Source organism: Hyla sarda, unplaced genomic scaffold (assembly GCF_029499605.1).
Source record: "Hyla sarda isolate aHylSar1 unplaced genomic scaffold, aHylSar1.hap1 scaffold_293, whole genome shotgun sequence".
Classification (NCBI taxonomy): Eukaryota; Metazoa; Chordata; class Amphibia; order Anura; family Hylidae; genus Hyla; species Hyla sarda.
In genome coordinates this window covers 160231-185744 of record NW_026609640.1, presented here as the reverse complement: position 1 = coordinate 185744, position 25514 = coordinate 160231, and the positions used below count along the sequence as shown (strand labels likewise).

General features: G+C 52.3%; 2 protein-coding genes, 8 non-coding genes and 1 pseudogene across 16 annotated transcripts in view; 10 read left to right on the top strand and 1 right to left on the bottom strand.

Moving 5' to 3' along the window:
- Positions 1–13582, bottom strand: part of MED22 (mediator complex subunit 22) — a 46689-nt gene extending 33107 nt beyond the window's left edge. For 2 of the 5 annotated variants that reach the window (XM_056553396.1, XM_056553399.1), the window contains exons 1-2: positions 13037–13580; positions 9541–9669 (exon numbers count right to left, since the gene is read on the bottom strand). In XM_056553396.1, coding sequence (XP_056409371.1) covers positions 9541–9669; positions 13037–13312 — 405 coding nt within the window. In that variant the 5' untranslated portion in view covers positions 13313–13580. Of the gene's footprint in view, positions 1–9540; positions 9670–11591; positions 11615–13036 lie in introns of those variants that run through there. The other 3 variants (XM_056553397.1, XM_056553398.1, XM_056553400.1) reach the window with 3 other exon arrangements.
- A 386-nt stretch (positions 13583–13968) lies between these two features.
- Positions 13969–14039, top strand: LOC130327134 (small nucleolar RNA SNORD24). Its single transcript, XR_008871612.1, has one exon. It is a non-coding gene; the product is annotated as a small nucleolar RNA SNORD24 (small nucleolar RNA).
- LOC130327129 (60S ribosomal protein L7a) lies at positions 14020–22412 on the top strand. Of its 3 annotated transcripts, XM_056553395.1 has the most exons (8): positions 14020–14109; positions 14155–14326; positions 15585–15734; positions 16121–16261; positions 16648–16727; positions 17227–17357; positions 17459–17528; positions 17929–18086. In XM_056553395.1, the coding sequence occupies exons 1-8, from the start codon at positions 14035–14037 to the stop codon at positions 18031–18033; spliced, it is 924 nt and encodes a 307-aa protein (XP_056409370.1). In that variant the 5' UTR covers positions 14020–14034; the 3' UTR covers positions 18034–18086. The 3 variants fall into 3 exon arrangements, with proteins under 3 accessions (XP_056409370.1, XP_056409369.1, XP_056409368.1); XM_056553394.1 differs by lacking the exon at positions 17929–18086 and adding an exon at positions 22255–22412 and having other exon boundaries at positions 14020–14326; XM_056553393.1 differs by having other exon boundaries at positions 14020–14326.
- LOC130327136 (small nucleolar RNA SNORD24) lies at positions 15987–16056 on the top strand. Its single transcript, XR_008871614.1, has one exon. It is a non-coding gene; the product is annotated as a small nucleolar RNA SNORD24 (small nucleolar RNA).
- Positions 16365–16440, top strand: LOC130327139 (small nucleolar RNA SNORD36). Its single transcript, XR_008871617.1, has one exon. It is a non-coding gene; the product is annotated as a small nucleolar RNA SNORD36 (small nucleolar RNA).
- Positions 17082–17154, top strand: LOC130327137 (small nucleolar RNA SNORD36). The gene has a single exon (XR_008871615.1). It is a non-coding gene; the product is annotated as a small nucleolar RNA SNORD36 (small nucleolar RNA).
- Positions 18454–22095, top strand: LOC130327130 (60S ribosomal protein L7a-like; annotated as a pseudogene).
- Positions 19175–19245, top strand: LOC130327141 (small nucleolar RNA SNORD24). The gene has a single exon (XR_008871618.1). It is a non-coding gene; the product is annotated as a small nucleolar RNA SNORD24 (small nucleolar RNA).
- Positions 20011–20080, top strand: LOC130327135 (small nucleolar RNA SNORD24). The gene has a single exon (XR_008871613.1). It is a non-coding gene; the product is annotated as a small nucleolar RNA SNORD24 (small nucleolar RNA).
- LOC130327138 (small nucleolar RNA SNORD36) lies at positions 20353–20428 on the top strand. The gene has a single exon (XR_008871616.1). It is a non-coding gene; the product is annotated as a small nucleolar RNA SNORD36 (small nucleolar RNA).
- LOC130327133 (small nucleolar RNA SNORD36) lies at positions 21999–22071 on the top strand. Its single transcript, XR_008871611.1, has one exon. It is a non-coding gene; the product is annotated as a small nucleolar RNA SNORD36 (small nucleolar RNA).
- Positions 22413–25514: the final 3102 nt, after the last annotated feature.

Sequence of the window (25514 nt, the reverse complement as noted above, 5' to 3'; positions counted from 1 at the left end):
CGCCGTACTCGGGAGAAATTGACTAACAAATCTTGGGGGTCTTTTTCTTCTTTCACCCCTTATGAAAAGGGGAAGTTGGGGTCTACACCAGCATGTTAGTGTAAAAAAAATAAACTTTTTACACTAACATGCTGGTGTTGCCCTATACTTTTCATTTTGACAAGAGGTAAAGGGGGAAAAAGCCCCCCAAAATTTGTAACGCAATTTCTCCCGAGTACGGAGATACCTCATATGTGGGCGCAAACTGCTCTGGGGGCGCACAACAAGAACCAGAAGGGAGAGTGCACCATGTACATTTGAGGTGATTTGCACAGGGGTGGCTGATTGTTACAGCGGTTTTGACAAACGCAACAAAAACAAAACCCCACATGTGACCCCATTTCGGAAACTACACCCCTCACGGAATGTAATGAGGGGTGCAGTGAGAATTTACCCCCCACAGGTGTCTGACAGATCTTTGGAACAGTGGGCTGTGCAAATTAAAAATGTTGTACAGCCCACTGTTCCAAAGACATGACAGACACCAGTGGGGGGTAAATGCTTACTTTACGCCTTCTTACGTTCCTCAAGGGGTCTAGTTTCCAAAATGGTATGCCATGTGGGGGATTTTTGCTGTCCTGGCACCATAGGGGCTTCCTAAATGAGACATGCCCCCGAGCAAAATTTGCTCTCAAAAAGCCAAATATGACTCCTTCTCTTCTGAGCATTGTAGTTCACCCATAGTACACCTCAGGTCAACTTATGGGGTACCGTCATACTCAGAAGAGATGGGGTTACAAATTTTGGGGGGTATTTTCTGCTATTAACCCTTGCAAAAATGTGAAATTTGGGGGGGAAAACACACCTTTTAGTGAAATTTTATTTTTATTTTTTTACATATGCAAAAGTCGTGAAACTCCTGTGGGGTATTAAGGCTCACTTTATTCCTTGTTACGTACCTCAAGGGGTCTAGTTTCCAAAATGGTATGCCATGTGGGGGATTTTTGCTGTCCTGGCACCATAGGGGCTTCCTAAATGCAACATGCCCCCCAAAAACAATTTAAAAAAAACGTACTGTCCAAAATCCCCTTGTCGCTCCTTCCCTTCTAAGCCCACTACTGCGCCCGCCGAACACTTTACATAGACATATGAGATATGTGCTTACTCGAGAGAAATTGGGCTACAAATATAAGTATACATTTTCTCCTTTTACCCCTTGTAAAAATTCAAAAATTGGGTCTACAAGAACATGCGAGTGTAAAAAATGGAGATTGTGAATTTTCTCCTTCACTTTGCTGCTATTCCTGTGAAACACCTTAAGGGTTAAAACGCTGACTGAATGTCATTTTGAATACTTTGGGGGGTGCAGTTTTTATAATGGGGTCATTTATGGGGTATTTCTAATATGAAGACCCTTCAAATCCACTTCAAACCTGAACTGGTCCATGAAAAATTGTGAGTTTGGAAATTTTGTGAAAAATTTGAAAATTGCTGCTGAACTTTGAAGCCCTCTGATGTCTTCCAAAAGTAAAAACTCATCAATTTTATGATGCAAACATAAAATAGACATATTGTATATGTGAATTTAAAAAAAATGATTTGGAATATCCATTTTCCTTACAAGCAGAGAGCTTCAAAGTTACAAAAATGCTAAATTTTCAAATTTTTCATAAAATTTTGGGATTTTTCACCAAGAAAGGATGCAAGATACCACAAAATTTTACCACTATGTTAAAGTAGAATATGTCACGAAAAAACAATCTCAGAATCAGATTGATAACTAAAAGCATCAGAGTTATTAATGTTTAAAGTGACAGTGGTCAGATGTGCAAAAAAGGGCCGGGTCCTGAGGTGTAAAATGGCTGGGTCCTTAAGGGGTTAAACATTAATAACTCTGATGCTTTTAGTTATCATTCTGATTCAGAGATTGTTTTTTCGTGACATATTCTACTTTAACATGGTGGTAAATTTTTGTGGTAACTTGCATCCTTTCCTTGTGAAAAATTTGAAAATTTTGCATTTTTCTAACTTTGAAGCTCTCTGCTTGTAAGGAAAATGGATATTCCAAATAATATTTTATTTTATTCACATATACAATATGTCTACTTTATGTTTGCATCATAAAATTTAGGAGTTTTTGCTTTTGGAAGACACCAGAGGCTTCAAAGTTCAGCAGAAATTTTCCAATTTTTCACAAAATTTTCAAACTCACTATTTTTCAAGGACCAGTTCAGGTTTGAAGTGGATTTGAAGGGTCTTCATATTAGAAATACCCCACAAATGACCCCATTATAAAAACTGCACCCCCCAAAGTATTCAAAATGACATTCAGTCAACATTTTAACCCTTTAGGTGTTTCACAGGAATAGAAGCAAAGTGAAGGAGAAAATTCACAATCTTAATTTTTTTTACACTCGCATGTTCTTGTAGACCCAATTTTTGAATTTTTACAAGGGGTAAAAGGAGAAAATGTATACTTATATTTGTAGCCCAATTTCTCTCGAGTAAGCACATACCTCATATGTCTATGTAAAGTGTTCGGCGGGCGCAGTAGAGGGCTCAGAAGGGAAGGAGCGACAAGGGGATTTTGGAGAGTACCTTTTTCTGAAATGTTTTTTGGGGGGCATGTTGCATTTAGCAAGCCCCTATGGTGCCAGAACAGCAAAAAACCCTCACATGGCATACCATTTTGGAAACTAGACCCCTTGAGGTACGTAACAAGGAATAAAGTGAGCCTTAATACCCCACAGGTGTTTCACGACTTTTGCATATGTAAAAAAAAAATATTTTTTTTCACTAAAATGTGTGTTTCCCCCCAAATTTCACATTTTCCAAGGGTTAATAGCAGGAAATACCCCCCAATATTTGAAACCCCATCTCTTCTGAGTATGGAGGTACCCCATAAGTTGACCTGAAGTGCACTACGGGCGAACTACAATGCTCAGAAGAGAAGGAGTCATATTTGGCTTTTTGAGAGCAAATTTTGCTCGGGGAGCATGTCGCATTTAGGAAGCCCCTAAGGTGCCAGAACAGCAAAAAAAAAAAAACACATGGCATACCATTTTGGAAACTAGACCCCTTGAGGAACGTAACAAGGGGTACAGTGAGCATTTGCCCCCCACTGGTGTCTGACAGATCTTTGGAACAGTGGGCTGTACAAGTTTTCATTTTCACGGACCACTGTTCCAAAGATCCGTCAGACACCTGTGGGGGGTAAATTCTCACTGCACCCCTCATTACATTCCGTGAGGGGTGTCGTTTCCAAAATGGGGTCACATGTGGGGTTTTGTTTTTTTGCGTTTGTCAAAACCGCTGTAACAATCAGCCACCACTGTGCAAATCACCTCAAATGTACATGGCTCACTCTCCCTTCTGGGCCTTGTTGTGCGCCCCCAGAGCACTTTGCACTCACATATGGGGTATCTCTGTACTCGGGAGAAATTGCGTTACAAATTTTGGGGGGCTTTTTTCCCTTTTACCTCTTGTGAAAATGTAAAGTATAGGGCAACATCAGCATGTTAGTGTAAAAAATTTAATTTTTTTACACTAACATTCTGGTGTAGACCCCAACTTTTCCTTTTCATGAAGGGTTAAAGAAGAAAAAGCCCCCCAAACCTTGTAACGCAATTTCTCCCGAGTACGGCGATACCCCATATGTGACCCTAAACTGTTGCCCTGAAATACGACAGGGCTCCAAAGTGATAGCGCCATGTGCATTTGAGGCCTAAATTAGGGATTTGCATAGGGGTGGACATAGGGGTATTCTACGCCAGTGATTCCCAAACAGGGTGCCTCCAGCTGTTGCAAAACTCCCAGCATGCGTGGACAGTCAACGGCTGTCCGGCAATACTGGGAGTTGTTGTTTTTCAACAGCTGGAGGCTCTGCTTTGGAAACAGTGGTGTACCGGACGTTCTTATTGGGGGAGGGGGGCTGTGTAGAGGTATGTGTATATGTAGTGTTTTTAACTTTTTATTTTATTTTGTGTAGTGTAGTGTTTTTAGGGTACAGTCACATGGGCGGGGGATTACAGCGAGTTTCCCAGCGCAAAATCTGCTGCATCTCAAGATGCGAGAAACCCACTGTAAAAGCCTCGCCCATGTGAATGTACCCTGTACATTCACAGGGGGGGGGGGGGGGGGGGTGTGCACCAGCTGTTGCAAAACCACAACTCCCAGCATGCATGGTCTGTTAGTGCATGCTGGGAGTTATAGTTTTGCAACAGCTGGAGGCACACAGGTTAGGAAACACTGAGTTAGAAACAATGTTTCCCAACCAGTGTGTCTCCAGTTGTTGCAAAACTACAACTCCCAGCATGCCCAGACAGCTGAAGGGCATGCTGGGAGTTGTAGTTTGGCAACATCTGAAGGGCCAGATGTTGCTGAACTAAAACTCCCAGCATGCCTGGACAGTCAGTGCATGCTGGGAGTTGTAGTTTTGCAACAGCTGGAAGAGCACAGATTGGAGACCATTATACAATGGTCTCCAAACTGGGGCCCTCCAGATGTTGCAAAACTACAACTCCCAGCATGCCCAGACAGCCAAAGGCTGTCTAGGCATGCTGGGAGTTGTAGTTTTCAGACTTCTAGAAGCAGCAGTGAAGATTTTCACTGCTGCCTCTGAGGACTACATACTTACCTGCTGGTCCCGTCGCTGCTCGTCCACGTGGCCGGTCCTGCCGCTGCTCCTCGGTCCCGCCGCTGCTCCAGGTAAGGCCGCCGGTCCCCTCGTATTCCCTCTTTATGCCGCAGGTCCCTGCGAGCCCCTGCAGCCATCGTCCCCCGTTCTGCCCGACTTCCAGGGGCGGGCAGTGCGGGGGATCTGAACTTTCACCCCAGATCACTGTAATTGGTCCACAGGGACCAATCACAGTGATCGCTGCCAAGGACCATCAATGGATGGTCCTGGGGGGTGAAGCAGAAGTTGTCCCCTGCTGGAAACAGCGGGACTTCTGCCAGTTAACCCGTGCGATGCTGCGCATCGCCGGGTTAACTGAATGGCATATATAAACGCCGGGATGTGCGAACGCACTGCACAACCCGGCGTTTACATATGCCATTCTGCGTGAAGGGGTTAAGGCTCACTTTATTCCTTGTTATGTTCCTCAAGGGGTCTCGTTTCCAAAATGGCATGGCATGTGTTTTTTTTTTTTCTGTTCTGGCACCATAGGGGCTTCCTAAATGCAACATGCCCCCCAAAAACCATTTCAGAAAAACGTACTCTCCAAAATCCCCTTGTCGCTCCTTCGGTTCTGAGCCCTCTACTGTACCCGCCGAACACTTTACATGGACATATGAGGTATGTACTTACTCGAGAGAAATTGGGCTACAAACAGAAGTATACATTTTCTCCTTTTACCCTTCGTAAAAATTAAAAAATTGGGTCTACAAGAACATGCGAGTGTAAAAAATGAAGATTGTGAATTTTCTCCTTCACTTTCCTGCTATTCCTGTGAAACACGTAAAGGGTTAAAAGGCTGACCGAATATCATTTTGTATACTTGGGGGGGGGTGCAGTTTTTATAATGGGGTCATTTGTGGGGTATTTCTAAGATGAAGACCCTTCAAATCCACTTCAAACCTGAACTGGTCCCTGAAAAATTGTGATTTTAGAAATTTTGTGAAAAATTGGAAAATTGCTGCTGAACTTTGAAGCCTCTGGTGTCTTCCAAAAGTAAAAACACGTCAATTTTATGATGCAAACATAAAGTAGACATATTGTATATGTGAAAAAAAAAATTAAAATATTTTGAATATCCATTTTCCTTACAAGCAGAGAGCTTCAAAGTTAGAAAAATGCTAAATTTTCAAATTTTTCATAAAATTTTCAAATTTTTCACCAAGAAAGGATGCAAGTTACAAATTTTTTTTTTACCACTATGTTAAAGTAGAATATGTCACGAAAAAACAATCTCTGAATCAGAATGATAACTAAAAGCATCAGAGTTATTAATGTTTAAAGTGACAGTGGTCAGATGTTCAAAAAATGGCCGGGTCCTAAGGTGTAAAATGGCCGGATCCTTAAGAGGTTAAGTATATTGATTTGGTTAAAAAAAAGTGACTTTTTTCGCCGTTATATTGTTCTCCTCAAGGAAAAATCTTGTCCTTTCAAAAGCAGTACTTAAAAAAACAACAAAAAAAAAAACACTATGTACCCATGGGGATCATTTTAATCGTACTGACAACAGTGCGACATCAATCTTACTATAAAAGTGCACTGTGTACAAACAAAACCTCACAAAAGTGGCAAAACTGCAGTTTTCTTTCCAATTTCCTCCACAAATAATAGTGTTAATAAAGTCTTTGCTTGCGCCATAGATTTTATGATAAAATAAGTGATGTCATTACATAAAATGTATAAACATAAAAAGTATAAAATGGTCTCATTCATGCGGCCCCCAATGTAAATGGGGCCTTAATTCTGCAAAAACCAAGCCTTAACCAGAAAAAAAAGGCCACAACTGGTTGTGTCTTTAACCCTGTACATGACGCCATTGCAGCGGATCCATTGTCACAGCATCCAGAGCCCTTACCTAGGGCCACGTGGCTGTTGGGACTGCATTGATCTGTATGAGCAATCTACCCTAGAGGGACAAAAATAAGCAAATACTGCTCTAATGAACACATAAAACCATAATGTACTAAACACAAAGCGCTAATGATTGGTAGCCTACAACTGCCCAGGAATATGGGTGGATCCCCTAATGTCACACCAAGAAAAAATTAGTGAAAAACACTAATATGTAAAATATATTATACAGTTTTCCAGCGCTCAAAAAGTAGGACTTAAATATCAATTTCATCACAAGAGAAAAAAATATTGTACTTACATATAGATATTGAATGGGTTTCTGATCAGGTGATAGATGTGGATTGATTGCTGTATAGTATTATAACTGTAGGGAACAATTAGATGATTTTAAATAAATGGTTTTAATCTGATGTTGTCACCACCATATTAATAGTTATATGATATAAGAACATTCCACGTGTGTATATATACCTGCTATCCGAGTTTATGAAAAAGAAATCCTCTATTATGTGATTAAGTTCCGGATTGCCCATCTGGTTGCCTGATATACTGAAAAAATGAATGAACAAGTGATACAAATCCCCGATGACGTTACATGCAGTCACTGTAAATGAAGACCATCTGTGCCGACAGTACCTGATTTGGAAAATGACGGGGAAGCCTGGAGTTTTCAGATGCAGGTAGAGCAGCTTAGTGACGTCACTACTGAAGCCCGTAGGACAGAAAGTTCTGACGCGTTTCAGAATCTATGCAGCTTCCATCGTCTGGGAAGGAAGAGGAAGAAAGCCGCATAGCTTCCGAAATGCATCGCACCTCTTTCTGTCCTCTATGGGCTTCAGTAGTGATGTCACTAAGCTGCTCTAACTGCATCTGTAAACTCCAGGCGGGATAGTGAGGTAGAGACGCCACCGGCCGGGGCAGTCTCCCTCCTAACCAAAAAAATCATTTCAACAGGATCCGAACATCCATCCACTGCAGAATACCCGGACATCTGCTTCCCCGTCATTTTCCAAATCAGGTTCTGTCGGCACAGATGGTCTTCATTTACAGTGACTGCATGTAACGTCATCGGGGATTTGTATCACTTGTTCATTCATTTTTTCAGTATATCAGGCAACCAGATGGGCAATCCGGAACTTAAACACATAATAGAGGATTTTTTTTTTTCATAAACTCGGATAGCAGGTATATATACACACGTGGAATGTTCTTATATCATATAACTATTAATATGGTGGTGACAACATCAGATTAAAACCATTTATTTAAAATCATCTAATTGTTCCCTACAGTTATAATACTATACAGCAATCAATCCACATCTATCACCTGATCAGAAACCCATTCAATATCTATATGTAAGTACAATATTTTTTTCTCTTGTGATGAAATTGATATTTGCTATTTAGTGACTCCGGTCGGCTCATTTTTGTCCCGTATCCGGTTTTGTAACCAGATCTAAAACTGCTGTATACCATGGTTTTAGGTCCGGTCAGAAAACCGGATACAGGGCAAAAATTAGCAGCCCAGAGTCACTACCGTGTTTCCCCGAAAATACACCCTACCCCGAAAATAAGCCCTAGCTGGATTATTGGGGTGGGCTGCACTATAAGCCCTACCCCGAAAATAAGACCTAGACCAGTAGTCTCCAACCTGCGGACCTCCAGATGTTGCAAACATTTGCAACATCTGGAGGTCCGCAGACTGAAGACCACTGACCTAGACAATGCCCGGGCTGCAAATATTAAAAAACAAACTTTAACTTACCTTCGTCCTCTGTTCCCCCGTTGCTTAGAAACCGGCCTCACTGTCCGCCGCTGTTCCTGGTGTTGGGACGTCACAGAGCCATCAGCAGCGATGTCCCGCCTCGGCCAATGATAGGCTGAGCCCACTGTGATGTAAGAAGCTGGCCGGTGATAAGCTGAAGGCTCTGTGATGTCCCATCCCCAGGACCACAGCAAGAACAGCGGAGGGACCATGAGGCTGGTTCCTTAGCAACGGGGGAACGGAGGGCGAAGGTAAGTTAAAGTTTGTTTTTTAATATTTGCAGCCCGGGCACCGGAATACAAAGTACAGCGTAGCAGCTGATAATTATTTGGCAGGGGGGAGAGAAGCTGCGCTCGCAGGTGACATACGATTAGTCCCCCGATGTGGGGTGCAGCGCTGGGCTGATAAACCGGCGGGGGTGGGGGGTGCTGGCTGGCACGTTGGGGGGCAGAGCTGCGCCCATCACATGATGATAATGGGGGGGGGGGGGGTAAGTACCGTTAAATACAGTGGAACCGCCAAGTTGTTCAATGTACATACCGTAAATATATAAGCCCTACCCTGAAAATAAGCCCTAGTGTGTTTTATGTGACTAAAATTAATATAAGACCCCGCCTTATTTTCGGAGAAACACTGTATATGACTTGGGTCGGCTCATTCTAATGAATGAGATATGGGAGTGCCTGGTTTTCACTCCCCCCTGCCGGATCCGGTGACTGTGTAAGAAACGTAGTGTGAACCCAGCCTCACATCGATGCAGAGCAGGAAATTCTTGGAAGGGGCTTCTAGGCCAAATACATTTCTACATCCAGGTTATAATTAGATTCATGGGAAATAAATGAAAACATTTAGTCACTTACAGATTATCCCTTATATCGGACTCATGGTGAGGCCGTACATGCATTAGGCGGTGTATACCTGCTCAGCGCACACATCCACATAATACATGGAGCTGCCGATTCTGAAAACAGGACTGAAAGCTCCAGGGGTGCGCGGTCACCTATGGGGGCACAGGTACATACCGTTCTCTGCTGTATGTCATTAGTAACCCTTACATCACCACAAGGTCTCCGTGCGTTTCAACTGCAAATTTCTAGTTGTCCCAGTGTAGGATAGACATGTGACCCCGCCCACCAGATGATCTCATTTCCACATGTGGCACTAGCGGGTATCACATGTCACTAATTACAGGTCAAGACATAGGGGAAGGGGGGCAGAGATGTCAGGAAGCAAACAATACTCCCACCTCCCTTCACAACCCTCACCCTGGCAGTCTTAATGATCTCGGTGAAGTTGTCCATGATGGATTTGATGTCGTCCTTTAGCCTCTTGTTGTAGGATTGGAGCAACGTCTCCTTACTCTGAGGTAGCACTCTCTGCTGCGCCATCACCGCCTGAGAGGGAGAGAGAGTATGACTACAACATCACACACCACCGTCCTCCCCTCCCACAGCGCCGGGGCACCGCCCTCCCCTCCCACAGCGCCGGGGCACCGCCCTCCCCTCCCACAGCGCCGGGGCACCGTCCTCCCCTCCCACAGCGCCGGGGCACCGCCCTCCCCTCCCACAGCGCCGGGGCACCGCCCTCCCCTCCCACAGCGCCGGGGCACCGCCCTCCCCTCCCACCGTACACGGCGCCGGGGCACCGCCCTCCCCTCCCACCGTACACGGCGCCGGGGCACCATCCTCCACTCCCACCGTACACGGCGCCGGGCCCCCGTCCTCTCCTCACACGGCGCCGGGCCCCGTCCTCTCCTCACACGGCGCCGGGCCCCGTCCTCTCCTCACACGGCACCGGGCCCCGTCCTCTCCTCACACGGCACCGGGCCCCGTCCTCTCCTCACACGGCACACGGCCCCGTCCTCTCCTCACACGGCACCCGTCCTCTCCTCACACGGCACCGGGCCCCGTCCTCTCCTCACACGGCACACGGCCCCGTCCTCTCCTCACACGGCACACGGCCCCGTCCTCTCCTCACACGGCACCCGGCCCCGTCCTCTCCTCACACGGCACCGGGCCCCGTCCTCTCCTCACACGGCACCGGGCCCCGTCCTCTCCTCACACGGCCCCGGGCCCCGTCCTCTCCTCACACGGCCCCGGGCCCCGTCCTCTCCTCACACGGCCCCGTCCTCTCCTCACACGGCCCCGTCCTCTCCTCACACGGCACCGGGCCCCGTCCTCTCCTCACACGGCACCGGGCCCCGTCCTCTCCTCACACGGCACCGGGCCCCGTCCTCTCCTCACACGGCACCGGGCCCCGTCCTCTCCTCACACGGCACCGGGCCCCGTCCTCTCCTCACACGGCACCGGGCCCCGTCCTCTCCTCACACGGCACCGGGCCCCGTCCTCTCCTCACACGGCACCGGGCCCCGTCCTCTCCTCACACGGCACCGGGCCCCGTCCTCTCCTCACACGGCACCGGGCCCCGTCCTCTCCTCACACGGCACCGGGCCCCGTCCTCTCCTCACACGGCACCGGGCCCCGTCCTCTCCTCACACGGCACCCGGCCCCGTCCTCTCCTCACACGGCACCCGGCCCCGTCCTCTCCTCACACGGCACCCGGCCCCGTCCTCTCCTCACACGGCACCCGGCCCCGTCCTCTCCTCACACGGCACCCGGCCCCGTCCTCTCCTCACACGGCACCCGGCCCCGTCCTCTCCTCACACGGCACCCGGCCCCGTCCTCTCCTCACACGGCACCCGGCCCCGTCCTCTCCTCACACGGCACCCGGCCCCGTCCTCTCCTCACACGGCACCCGGCCCCGTCCTCTCCTCACACGGCACCCGGCCCCGTCCTCTCCTCACACGGCACCCGGCCCCGTCCTCTCCTCACACGGCACCCGGCCCCGTCCTCTCCTCACACGGCACCCGGCCCCGTCCTCTCCTCACACGGCACCGGGCCCCGTCCTCTCCTCACACGGCACCGGGCCCCGTCCTCTCCTCACACGGCACCGGGCCCCGTCCTCTCCTCACACGGTACACGGCACCGGGCCCCGTCCTCCCCTCACACGGCACCGGGCCCCGTCCTCTCCTCACACCGTACACGGCACCGGGCCCCGTCCTCCCCTCACACCGTACACGGCACCGGGCCCCGTCCTCCCCTCACACCGTCCTCGGCACCGGGCCCCGTCCTCTCTTCACACCGTACACGGCACCGGGCCCCGTCCTCCCCTCACACCGTACACGGCACCGGGCCCCGTCCTCTCCTCACACCGTACACGGCACCGGGCCCCGTCCTCTCCTCACACCGTACACGGCACCGGGCCCCGTCCTCCCCTCACACCGTACACGGCACCGGGCCCCGTCCTCTCCTCACACCGTACACGGCACCGGACCCCGTCCTCCCCTCACACCGTACACGGCACCGGGCCCCGTCCTCCCCTCACACCGTACACGGCACCGGGCCCCGTCCTCCCCTCACACCGTACACGGCACCGGGCCCCGTCCTCTCATCACACCGTACCGGACCCCGTCCTCCCCTCACACCGTACACGGCACCGGGCCCCGTCCTCTCCTCACACCGTACACGGCACCGGGCCCCGTCCTCTCCTCACACGGCACCGGGCCCCGTCCTCCCCCTCACACCGTACACGGCACCGGGCCCCGTCCTCTCCTCACACCGTACACGGCACCGGACCCCGTCCTCCCCTCACACCGTACACGGCACCGGGCCCCGTCCTCCCCTCACACCGTACACGGCACCGGGCCCCGTCCTCCCCTCACACCGTACACGGCACCGGGCCCCGTCCTCTCATCACACCGTACCGGACCCCGTCCTCCCCTCACACCGTACACGGCACCGGGCCCCGTCCTCTCCTCACACCGTACACGGCACCGGGCCCCGTCCTCCCCTCACACCGTACACGGCACCGGGCCCCGTCCTCTCCTCACACCGTACACGGCATCGGGCCCCGTCCTCTCCTCACACCGTACACGGCACCGGGCCCCGTCCTCCCCTCACACCGTACACGGCACCGGACCCCGTCCTCCCCTCACACCGTACACGGCACCGGGCCCCGTCCTCTCCTCACACCGTACACGGCACCGGGCCCCGTCCTCTCCTCACACCGTACACGGCACCGGGCCCCGTCCTCTCCTCACACCGTACACGGCACCGGACCCCGTCCTCTCTTCACACCGTACACGGCACCGGGCCCCGTCCTCCCCTCACACCGTACACGGCACCGGGCCCCGTCCTCCCCTCACACCGTACACGGCACCGGGCCCCGTCCTCTCCTCACACCGTACACGGCACCGGGCCCCGTCCTCTCCTCACACCGTACACGGCACCGGGCCCCGTCCTCCCCTCACACCGTACACGGCACCGGCCCCGTCCTCCCCTCACACCGTACACGGCACCGGGCCCCGTCCTCTCCTCACAACGTACACGGCACCGGGCCCCGTCCTCCCCTCACACCGTACACGGCACCGGGCCCCGTCCTCTCCTCACACCGTACACGGCACCGGACCCCGTCCTCTCCTCACACCGTACACGGCACCGGGCCCCGTCCTCTCCTCACACCGTACACGGCACCGGGCCCCGTCCTCTCTTCACACGGCACCGGGCCCCGTCCTCTCTTCACACGGCACCGTACACGGCACCGGGCCCCGTCCTCTCCTCACACCGTACACGGCACCGGGCCCCGTCCTCTCCTCACACCGTACACCGTACCGGACCCCGTCCTCCCCTCACACCGTACACGGCACCGGGCCCCGTCCTCTCCTCACACCGTACACGGCACCGGGCCCCGTCCTCTTCATACCTTTTCTCTGCAGCTTTTCCCACTAGATGTCCGCGGTGATTGGCTGGCTCGTAAAAAGAGAACAACCAGTAGCAGAAGCTTCTCGGAGCCTGTAGGAGGCGCTGCCCCATATTCTGAGAGCTCGTAGCCGCAGTCACAGGTCTCGTTTCCTGACGCCAAGTATCGCGATATTTCGGCACGCATACAAATATTACCCACAATGCCTTCTCCTTCCTTTCTCTCTTCCTGTCCGCCATGGTGAGTCGTCTCTTCGCGGTCCGGCCTATCCGGCTCCATCCTCCGCCCGCCGGTCTCCCTGTCCCCCAGTCATCTCCGCGCTGGGCTCCCCGGACTTTACAGTTTCCATTCTTGGGTTTATTTCGCTTTTCCTAGAAATGTTCACTCTTCATTCCGCCCGCTGCTCTCCGGTCCGGAGTCTCCTCTGTCAGCGGCTCCGGGCGTGATAGTCACATGTACCGGATCTGCTGTGGAAACATCAAACCGCAACAGATCCGCAACGTGTGAATGTGGCCGAAAGCAGCAGGGCCGGGGGTAATTGGTGAGCACTCCCGGGGAGGGGCATCTGAGGTTTGGGGGTAGCTGAGTGGGGGGGGTAGCCTTGATGGTCTGGGGGTAGTTGTGGGGGGGTGCAGCCTTGATGGTCTGGGGGGTGCAGCCTTGATGGTCTGGGGGGTGCAGCCTTGATGGTCTGGGGGGTGCAGCCTTGATGGTCTGGGGGGTGCAGCCTTGATGGTCTGGGGGGTGCAGCCTTGATGGTCTGGGGGGTGCAGCCTTGATGGTCTGGGGGGTGCAGCCTTGATGGTCTGGGGGGTGCAGCCTTGATGGTCTGGGGGGGGTGCAGCCTTGATGGTCTGGGGGGGGTGCCTTGAGGTTTGGGGGGTAGCTGAGGGGGGGGGGTAGCTCTCTTGCACAGTCTTGTACGGCTCCAGTCGAGCAGATGATGACGAAATATTTGCTATCTGAGTTGGTGATTACAGCTTCATCCACCAAGATCGCTGATGCTCGTATTTGGCGCTGTTTGGCACAGGTGGGGGGGGGTGGCTGATGCTCGTATTTGGCGCTGTTCGGCACAGGTGGGGGGTGGCTGGTACGCTCGTATTTGGCGCTGTTTGGCACAGGTGGGGGGTGGCTGGTACTTGTGGTGCAGTAACGGGTGTTTGTCTCCACAGCCTAAAGGAAAGAAGGCCAAGGGGAAGAAGGTGGCTCCGGCCCCTTCTGTGGTCAAGAAAGCTGAAGTCAAGAAGGTGGTGAACCCTCTGTTTGAGAAGAGGCCAAAGAACTATGGCATTGGTGAGTGGCGGGGACTCTGGGGCTGTCTTGTGGCAGGGACTCTGGCGCTGTCTGGGGGTGGGCTGTCTTGTGGCGGGGACTCTGGGGCTGTCTTGTGGCGGGGACTCTGGGGCTGTCTTGTGGCGGGGACTCTGGGGCTGTCTTGTGGCGGGGACTCTGGGGCTGTCTTGTGGCGGGGACTCTGGGGCTGTCTTGTGGCGGGGACTCTGGGGCTGTCTTGTGGCGGGGACTCTGGGGCTGTCTTGTGGCGGGGACTCTGGGGCTGTCTTGTGGCGGGGACTCTGGGGCTGTCTTGTGGCGGGGACTCTGGGGCTGTCTTGTGGCGGGGACTCTGGGGCTGTCTTGTGGCGGGGACTCTGGGGCTGTCTTGTGGCGGGGACTCTGGGGCTGTCTTGTGGCGGGGACTCTGGGGCTGTCTTGTGGCGGGGACTCTGGGGCTGTCTTGTGGCGGGGACTCTGGGGCTGTCTTGTGGCGGGGACTCTGGGGCTGTCTTGTGGCGGGGACTCTGGGGCTGTCTTGTGGCGGGGACTCTGGGGCTGTCTTGTGGCGGGGACTCTGGGGCTGTCTTGTGGCGGGGACTCTGGGGCTGTCTTGTGGCGGGGACTCTGGGGCTGTCTTGTGGCGGGGACTCTGGGGCTGTCTTGTGGCGGGGACTCTGGGGCTGTCTTGTGGCGGGGACTCTGGGGCTGTCTTGTGGCGGGGACTCTGGGGCTGTCTTGTGGCGGGGACTCTGGGGCTGTCTTGTGGCGGGGACTCTGGGGCTGTCTTGTGGCGGGGACTCTGGGGCTGTCTTGTGGCGGGGACTCTGGGGCTGTCTTGTGGCGGGGACTCTGGGGCTGTCTTGTGGCGGGGACTCTGGGGCTGTCTTGTGGCGGGGACTCTGGGGCTGTCTTGTGGCGGGGACTCTGGGGCTGTCTTGTGGCGGGGACTCTGGGGCTGTCTTGTGGCGGGGACTCTGGGGCTGTCTTGTGGCGGGGACTCTGGGGCTGTCTTGTGGCGGGGACTCTGGGGCTGTCTTGTGGCGGGGACTCTGGGGCTGTCTTGTGGCGGGGACTCTGGGGCTGTCTTGTGGCGGGGACTCTGGGGCTGTCTTGTGGCGGGGACTCTGGGGCTGTCTTGTGGCGGGGACTCTGGGGCTGTCTTGTGGCGGGGACTCTGGGGCTGGGCTGTCTTGTGGCGGGGACTCTGGGGCTGGGCTGTCTTGTGGCGGGGACTCTGGGGCTCCATGAGTCACAATGTAAATTTTTCCTTTTCCAGGTCAGGACATTCAACCCAAGAGGGATCTCACCCGCTTTGTGAAATGGCCACGATACATCCGACTCCAGCGCCAGCGCTCCATCCTATACAAACGCCTGAAGGTTCCTCCTGCAATCCACCAGTTCACCCAGGCCCTGGACCGGCAGACAGGTTAGATGTGGTGAGGGGTCTCCATAGGGATCACAGTCGTCTTCTGGGCTCAGTATTTGGGGAGGGCAGCAGCTACTTGAATGTGTCCATTGCTGGTTCTGACTGAAGGATGTGGGTGGGGGCTGCTGGGTACCTGTGGTCTGGGGGGTTGTGACTTAAGGACGTGGTGGGGGCTGCAGGGAACCTGGACTCTGGTTGGTCTTATGGTCGCCTGGGGGGGTTGTGACTTTCTGTAGGATGCTGGGGCTCTTGTGCACATGATGTCTAATATTTGCTATCTGAGAAGCTTTGATTACAACCTTCCACCAAGATCTCTGATGCACAATGTCCCCTGTCACATGACCCTCCCACCCTCATCCCCCACTGACCCAGATTTATCTTCCTAGCCACTCAGCTCTTCAAACTGGCCCATAAATACCGACCGGAGACCAAGCAAGAGAAGAAGAAAAGGCTCCTGGCCCGGGCTGAGCAGAAAGCTGCCGGTAAAGCAGATGTCCCCACCAAGAGACCCCCGGTGATAAGAGCAGGTATGTGGTGGTGATCAGAGCAGGTACATTGGGGGGTTGGTGGTGGTCAGAGCAGGTACATTGGGGGGGGGCATAGTTGGGGACGGCATTGTTGGACTGCACATTGCGATGATGTCTGAATTTCTTCACCTGAAGCTGATTATGTGGAACAAAACACGAGCTTTTTAACACTGAGCGATGGAGCAGTCCGGGGGCAGCTGGTTAGGATGGTCGTTGGGCCTTCTCTAGGGTTCATGATGGAGCAGTTCGGGGGGAGCTGGTTAGGATGGTCGTTGGGTCTTCTCTAGGGTTCATGATGGAGCAGTCAGGGGGGAGCTGGTAAGAAGGGTCGTTCTCTAGGGTTCCTATATGTGAAGACAAGTGCGGCTGATGACTTTCTCTTTCAGGTGTTAACACAGTGACTACTCTGGTGGAGAACAAGAAGGCCCAGCTGGTCGTCATTGCACATGATGTGGATCCTATTGAGGTGCGTTAATCATGGGGTCACTAGATTGTAGCTGTCAGTTCTATGAGTAAATGGGGTGTATAATCTGGGGTGACGGAGGGTCCTGCTGCAGGTGTTCAGGAGAGGGCAGCGTGGGGCCATGTGACCCTGGACCTGTAAAAACGCATTAGTTTATTGGCCCCTCCAGTGCAGAGATATTGGTGTTTAAAGGGTGTGGAGCCCACCGGATGCCCCCTTGGTCTCTGCTCATTCATCCAGTGGGCTCCACAGCTTTATACAGCGATATCTCTGCGCTGAAGGGGCCAATAAACAAATGGCTGTACAGATTTATGGTCACTCGCCCTACACCCGCTGACCGCTCCACTTTACTCTGAATTGCGATGATGTTTGAATTTCTTCACCTGATTCACCGTGAAGATTAAATCCGAGCTTTTTAACCCTGAGCAATTCCAGGCGGTCCCGCCATGAGCTTTGTCAGCACAATGTGTGCACCGGGGCTGACACTCTGCTTGTCCCACAGCTGGTTGTCTTCCTGCCGGCCCTGTGTCGGAAGATGGGAGTGCCGTACTGCATTGTGAAGGGTAAGGCCAGACTGGGCCGCCTTGTCCACAGGAAGACCTGCACCAGCATCGCCTTCACACAAGTCAACGCGTAAGTAGATTAGTCTTCACCTGATGTCACTGCGGCTCTCGGGGTTAACCCTGTGAGGCTCAGGAGTGCTGGACTGATTGTCTTTGTTTTATCTTCTGCAGGGAGGATAAAGGATCACTCTCCAAACTGGTGGAAGCCATCAAGACCAACTACAATGACAGACACGATGAGGTAAGATGGGTGCCACTGGGATTGGCTGATTTCACTTTGGGGTCGGTCCTCTTGGCAGTGAGTTGGTGATGGTCTTGTCCCGGCTGTTGTGTTGTCACTAGAGGGATTACAGCCGGGACCTTCATGGATCTGCACCCACTGCAGTGATCAGCTGGTATATGGGGGGGTGGTAGTGATCAGAGCAGGTAATGGGGGGGGGGGGGGAGGAGGAGTATCGGCAGTGATCCGAGCAGGTATGATGCTGATGGGGGGGGGGGGGGGGGGGGGGTCAGCAGTGATCAGAGCAGGAATGGGGGGTGGAGCTGTTTATGTGGAATTGAACACAAGCTTTCTAACCCTGAGGATACAGCCCCACTGTCATGACTGTCTGGTGCACAACCTGTAACATCTTTTCTTACAGATCCGTCGTCACTGGGGAGGAGGAATCCTTGGTCCTAAGTCTGTGGCCAGAATCGCCAAACTGGAAAAAGCAAAGGCCAAGGAACTGGCGACAAAGCTCGGTTAATTGTACTGAGCGTCTCCATCTGTTCTGTACATAATAAAGAGAACTCCAGAAAATCATTGTGTGCAGCTTCTTATTCTACAGCCAAGTTTCCAAGCTGGATGATGTAGGGGGAGGCTGTGGGTAGTGCACATCTTATGGGGGATGATGGAGGCTGTGGGTAGTTCTAATCAAAGAAGCTTCTTGGGAATTCCTCTGTTTAGTCATGGTAATCGGTGTTGCACCATCATAAATGGAGCCATATTGGTGACTGTCCTGGAGCTGCAGTTTGGGATGTTTCACAGTAGAGTGGGGCCCGGCAGAGTTGGTAGTGGGAGATAATGGAGGTTGTTAGTAGTGCACATCTCATGGGGGCAGGTGATGGGGGTTGTGGGTAGTGCACCTCTTATGGGGGGGAATCATGGAGGTTGTGGGTAGTGCACCTCTTATGGGGGGGGGGGGAATCACGGAGGTTGTGGGTAGTGTACATCTTATGGGGGGCAAATCTTGACGACAAAGCGTCAAAAGAGCCATCTTGGCAGAGGAGGCTTGTGCGGGTTTTCAAATACTTTGCGGAATTCTGCAATTAAGGCCGGCAGGTTCGAGACCGGATCATTACGATCCCAGAGAGGTTTTGCCCAGGGCTTTACCTGACTGACCACAAACGCCACTTTAGCATGCTCCGTCAGGAACTGATGCTCCATGAGTTCTAGATGCATAGAATGCTGTCACAAAGCTTCTACACAGCTTGGGATCACCATCAAACTTTGAGGACAAGGATAAGCTAAGCTTGGACCAGAAAGAAACAGCTGACACAGGAGGAGGCTCAGGAACAGGTTGCTGCTGAGTGGCAAGAAGCTGTGGCACCATAGCAGAAAGTTAATTTAGTTGTTGGGCTTGGTGAGCTAACTTATGCAACTGTTGAGCCATGATGGTGGAAACATCCAAAATATCTGGCAGAGGCACCCCAGCGGGATCCATGGCCAAATCTTACTGTAAGGGTCGAGGCAGGTGGTGGATCCTCTGGGCCTGTGTGGATGTTGACGTGAGCCTTGAGGTGGGGGGGGGGGGGCATGCATTTAGGGTTGAGGGTAGCTGCTGTTGGGGTCTCCTCTTGAGGGTCAGGGGGGTAGCTCTCTTTCACAGTCTTGTACGGCTCCAGTCGAGCAGATGATGATTAAATATTTGCTATCTGAGTTGGTGATTACAGCTTCATCCACCAAGATCGCTGATGCTCGTATTTGGTGCTGTTCGGCTCAGGTGTGGGGTGGCTGGTACTTGTGGTGCAGTAACGGGTGTTTGTCTCCACAGCCCAAAGGAAAGAAGGCCAAGGGGAAGAAGGTGGCTCTGGCCCCTTCTGTGGTCAAGAAGGTGGTGAACCCTCTGAGAAGAAGCCAAAGAACTATGGCATTGGTGACTGGGGTCGTCTGTCTTGTGGTGGGGACTCTGGTGCTCTCTGGAGTGGTCTCGGTCTTGTGGCGGTGACTGGCGCTGTCTGGGGTGGTCTTTGTCCTGTGGTGGTGACTCTAGCGCTATCAGGGGTGGTCTGTCTTGTGGCGGTGACTTGGGTGGGGGGGGGGGGGGTCACAATGTAAATTTTTCCTTTTCCAGGTCAGGACATTGAACCCAAGAGGGATCTCGCCCGCTTTGTGAAATGTCCGTGATACATCCAGCGCTCCATCCTATACAAACGCCTGAAGGTTCCTCCTGCAATCCACCAGTTCACCCAGGCCCTGGACCGGCAGACAGGTTAGATGTGGTGAGGGGTCTCCATAGGGATCACAGTCGTCTTCTGGGCTCAGTATTTGGGGAGGGCAGCAGCTACTTGAATGTGTCCATTGTTGGTTCTGACTGAAGGATGTGGGTGGGGGCTGCTGGGTACCTGTGGTCTGGGGGGTTGTGACTTAAGGACGTGGTGGGGGCTGCTGGGTACCTGGACTCTGGTTGGTCTTATGGTGGTCTGGGGGGGTTGTGACTTTCTGTAGGATGCTGGGGCTCTTGTGCACATGATGTCTAATATTTGCTATCTGAGAAGCTTTGATTACAACCTTCCACCAAGATCTCTGATGCACAATGTCCCCTGTCACATGACCCTCCCACCCTCCATCCCCCACTGACCCAGATTTATCTTCCTAGCCACTCAGCTCTTCAAACTGGCCCATAAATACCGACTGGAGACCAAGCAAGAGAAGAAAAGGCTCCTGGCCCGGGCTGAGCAGAAAGCTGCCGGCAAAGCAGATGTCCCCACCAAGAGACCCCCGGTGATAAGAGCAGGTATGTGGTGGTGATCAGAGCAGGTACATTGGGGGGGCATAGTTGGGGACGGCATTGTTGGACTGCACATTGCGATGATGTCTGAATTTCTTCACCTGAAGCTGATTATGTGGAACAAAACACGAGCTTTTTAACACTGAGCGATGGAGCAGTCCGGGGGGAGCTGGTTAGGATGGTCGTTGGGCCTTCTCTAGGGTTCATGATGTAGCAGTTTGGGGGGAGCTGGTTAGGATGGTCGTTGGGCCTTCTCTAGGGTTCATGATGTAGCAGTCCGGGGGGAGCTGGTTGGGAGGATTGTTGGGCTTTCTCTACGGCAGGGGTCTTTTCAAGAAAACTGTCTTGAAGCAGTTCTGTGTCCTGAGCAGAGACTGCACAGGGCCCCCCCTCCCAATAAACCAATCAGTGACTCAGCAATTACCTCAGCTGTTTAGGACACAGAACGCTTCAAGACACAGTTTTCTTCACTACAGGAGAAGTGCAGGACAGGTAAGGGTGTGTGTCTGCCTGTGTGCGTGTCTGCCTGTGTGTGCGCGCCTGTGTCTGCCTGTGTGTGCGCCTGTGTGCGTGGGTGGGGGGAGAATCGACAATGCTACCTAATGTGGGGAACCCCCAGAAGTAGTACCCCCATCATCCGTCAGCTCATGCTATTACTACACGGGGTAGGGGGCATGGGGGGGTGCGCTGGTGGATGATAGGGGTGCTACTGCTGGTGGGGGGTGTTGCTGGTGGATGATGTGGGGCGTATGAGGGCATTATATGTAAGGGGCGCATGCGGCCCAGCCTCACCCAGCTGCTACCTCCAGTGGCCCCCGGATAATTTGAGTTTGAGACCCCTGCTCTAGGGTTCATGATGGAGCTGTCTGGGGGGGGTGTTAGGATGGTCGTTGGGTCTTCTCTAGGGTTCATGATGGAGCAGTCCAGGGGGAGCTGGTTAGGATGGTCGTTGGGCCTTCTCTAAGGTTCATGATGGAGCAGTTCGGGGGGAGCTGGTTAGGATGGTCATTGGGCCTTCTCTAGGGTTCATGATGGAGCAGTTCGGGGGGAGCTGGTTAGGAGGGTCATTGGGCCTTCTCTAGGGTTCATGATGGAGCAGTTCGGGGGGAGCTGGTTAGGAGGGTCGTTGGGCCTTCTCTAGGGTTCATGATGGAGCAGTTCGGGGGAGCTGGTTAGGAGGGTAGTTGGGCCTTCTCTAGGGTTCATGATGGAGCAGTCCTGGTTAGGAGGGTCGTTCTATAGGGTTCCTATATGTGAAGACAAGTGCAGCTGATGACTTTCTCTTTCAGGTGTTAACACAGTGACTACTCTGGTGGAGAACAAGAAGGCCCAGCTGGTCGTCATTGCACATGATGTGGATCCTATTGAGGTGCGTTAATCATGGGGTCACTAGATTGTAGCTGTCAGTTCTGAGTAAATGGGGTGTATGATCTGGGGTGATGGAGGGTCCTGCTGCAGGTGTTCAGGAGAGGGCAGCGTGGGGCCATGTGACCCTGGACCTGTAAAAACACATTAGTTTATTGGCCCCTCCAGTGCAGAGATATTGGTGTTTAAAGGGTGTGGAGCCCACCGGATGCCCCCTTGGTCTCTGCTCATTCATCCAGTGGGCTCCACAGCTTTATACAGCGATATCTCTGCGCTGAAGGGGCCAATAAACAAATGGCTGTACAGATTTATGGTCACTCGCCCTACACCCGCTGACCGCTCCACTTTACTCTGAATTGCGATGATGTTTGAATTTCTTCACCTGATTCACCGTGAAGATTAAATCCGAGCTTTTTAACCCTGAGCAATTCCAGGCCGACCCGCCATGAGCTTTTGGGGGGGGGGGGGGGGGTGGCGGCATCAGAGTGATCAGAGCAGGTAATGGGGGGTGGAGCTGTTTATGTGGAATTGAACACAAGCTTTCTAACCCTGAGGATACAGCCCCACTGTCATGACTGTCTGGTTCACAACCTGTAACATCTTTTCTTACAGATCCGTCGTCACTGGGGAGGAGGAATCCTGGGTCCTAAGTCTGTGGCCAGAATCGCCAAACTGGAAAAAGCAAAGGCCAAGGAACTGGCGACAAAGCTCGGTTAATTGTACTGAGCGTCTCCATCTGTTCTGTACATAATAAAGAGAACTCCAGAAAATCATTGTGTGCAGCTTCTTATTCTACAGCCAAGTTTCCAAGCTGGATGATGTAGGGGGGAGACTGTGGGTAGTGCACATCTTATGGGGGATGATGGAGGCTGTGAGTAGTGCACATCTTATGGGGGATGATGGAGGCTGTTGGTAGTGCACATGTTATGGGGGATGATGGAGGCTGTGGGTAGTGCACATCTTATGGGGGGATGATGGCAGTTGTGGGTAGTGCACATCTTATGGGGGGCAGATGATGGAGGTTGTGGGTAGTGTAGAGCTTATGGGGGCAGATGATGGAGGTTGTGGGTAGTGTACATCTTATGGGGGGCAGATGATGGCGGTTGTGGGTAGTGTACATCTTATGGGGGGCAGATGATGGCGGTTGTGGGTAGTGCACATCTTATGGGTGGTGATGGAGGTTGTGTGTAGTTCTAATCAAAGGAGCTTCTTGGGAATTCCTGTGTTTAGTCATGGTAATCGGTGTTGCACCATCATAAATGGAGCCATATTGGTGACTGTCCTGGAGCTGCAGTTTGGGATGTTTCACAGAGTGGGGCCCGGCAGAGTTGGTTGTGGGAGATAATGGAGGTTGAGTAGTGCACATCTTATTGGGGGGGGGGGGGAGGAGAGGTTTTGCCCAGGGCTTTACCTGACAGTAGATTGACCACAAACGCCACTTTAGCATGCTCTGTCGGGAACGGATTCGCCATGAGTTCTAGATGCATAGAATGCTGTCGCAAAGCTTCTACACAGCTTGGGATCACCATCAAACTTTGAGGACAAAGATAAGCAAAGCTTGGACCAGAAAGAAACTGCTGACACAGGAGGAGGCTCAGGAACAGGTTGCTGCTGAGTGGCAAGAAGTAGGCACCATAGCAGAAAGTTAATTTAGCTGTTGGGCTTGGTGAGCTAACTTAGGCAACTGTTGAGCCATGACGGTGGAAAGATCCAAAATATCTGGCAGAGGCACCCCAGCGGGATCCATGGCCGAATCTTACTGTAAGGGTCGCGGCAGGTGGTGGATCCTCTGTGGATGTTGACGTGAGCCGTGCCAGGGAGCGGAGTCTAAGGTGCCGCTAGTTTTCACCAAGCGGGGATGGTCTTGCTTTGGCAGGCGGCACCCAGGTTGCTACCCCTGGCACGACTCGTCCACACAGGTTGCTGGGATGAAGTGTGATACTGGAGGATAGGACAAGGTGTGCTCAGGATAGCTGAAGGTCAGGACAGGTGGCACAGTAGTAGGGTCAGGTCATGGAACAAGGAACAGGTACACGGATAACTAGGAACACAGAATGCTGTCACTCGGGTACAAGGGCAGGAGGAGGTGCACACACTAATATGGAAGAAACAAGTGAATACACTAATTAGGTAGGGTGTACTGGCCCTCTAAATCACAGAGCTCTGGTGTGTGCTCGCCCTAGTAGGCAGGGCACACGCACTGGGACTGAACACGGAAGACCAGGGAGGTGAGTGACGGGCTGGAACTTGCATGCGAGCGCGTCTCGCGATGAGAATCCCAGCCTCACCGGCAGCGGGGACATGAGAGGAGAGTGCTTACGGCCAGCGAATCTGGCCGGAGCGCTGACGTTACACTTGTCCTTTTGCCCTGCAACATCCCTGGATCCATTTCAATTGTTGTTAGATTTTAATGAATATACTAGAACACTTACTCTTGCTAGGTTCTTTTCTTTGTTGGAAAAAAAAGTCCAAAGGTGGGAATAATACATCTATGGCTATAAGAAGGGAGACTTCTCCAAGAAATGTGCAAACTCCTATAGATACACCTATGAAACATGGAAGTATATGCTAAATCCTCATTTTATCCTGTGACTCAAAAGGGAAACATTATTGAGACTTTTAATGCTCTTATTTCCAATGATTTTGGAAAAATTAATGAACACCCTGTCTGTAATTTTACAAATAATTTATCTGAAGGTGAAAGTGGCTTTAAGGGATCTAAAAAAATAATGAATCTCTGGTGATTTGTTCTGAAGATAAAGGTGGGGGAACTGTGTTATTGAACTGTGATGATTATATTACTAAAGCCTTGCATATTCTTTCTGACTATAGCAAATTATCATGTGACCCCACACCAGATATTTTAAACACGCTCCGGGGACTGATTTTAATGGTGTGTGGTGTGCAAGATCACGGGGGTCCCCAGCGGTGGGCTCTCCGCGATCAGGCATCTTATCCCTTGGATAGGGGATAAGATGTCTAAGTGCCAAAGAACCCCTTTAAACATTTTTTAGATCTTGATGTTTCTATTGGTGATATACAGTCTAATTTTTTTATTGATTCTATACTATTTTTATTCTTCGTAATACTGTTTTTACGTTCGATGAGATTGTGTATAGATGGGGCTGGGCTGTGTGATGGGGACTCTATTTGCCCCAAGTTAACTTCGAGTCCCTATACATTGCACAGTCCCGTTGGATGGGATTACATGTACTTTTTCATCTCATTACATCAGCACCACAATGAGATTGCCCCCATTGATCCTAAAGGAACAGGAAGCACAAAGAGGTTAAAAAGGCCCCTCCCCGAACAACCCCTCAGTGTTTTCTGTTCCTTTAGGAAGCATTGAGGTTGTTACCTCCTGGTCCTGGGGCTGGTGTCAGGATTGGTGCGGGCCAAGCCAGGCGGCAGAGGTCGGTCGTCCCCGGGATTTCCCCCTCGCAGATGCCGCTCCGGGACGTGTGTGCTGTAGCTAACCTTCTGGACCCTCCTAGTCCCCGCCGCGGCGTTTGGTGAATTTATGTGGCGGGGAGATAGGCATGCAGGACCTCGGGCGCACGCGCGTGTCCCCCCTCGTCTTTTCTGGTCTCCGGTGGTTCCAGCGCTGGCGTGTGACGTCACATTGCGCGAGGGGGGCTGGGATTGCCGGGGACCGGAAGTTCCGCCTCCTTGCAGCGCAGATTTTGAAAATCGTTGCCAGGCGGAGCTGCACGTGGACGCCATTGGAAAGGCACCAAATTCAAATCAGCTGGGCTATTTAAAGGTAAGACTTTACCCATTTTTCATGTCTTCTGTTAAAATGGACTCTGCTTCTACAATTCGCTCTGAGTCTGCGGAGCTAGGGAAGTCTATCAGCCCAGTGAGTATTTGGC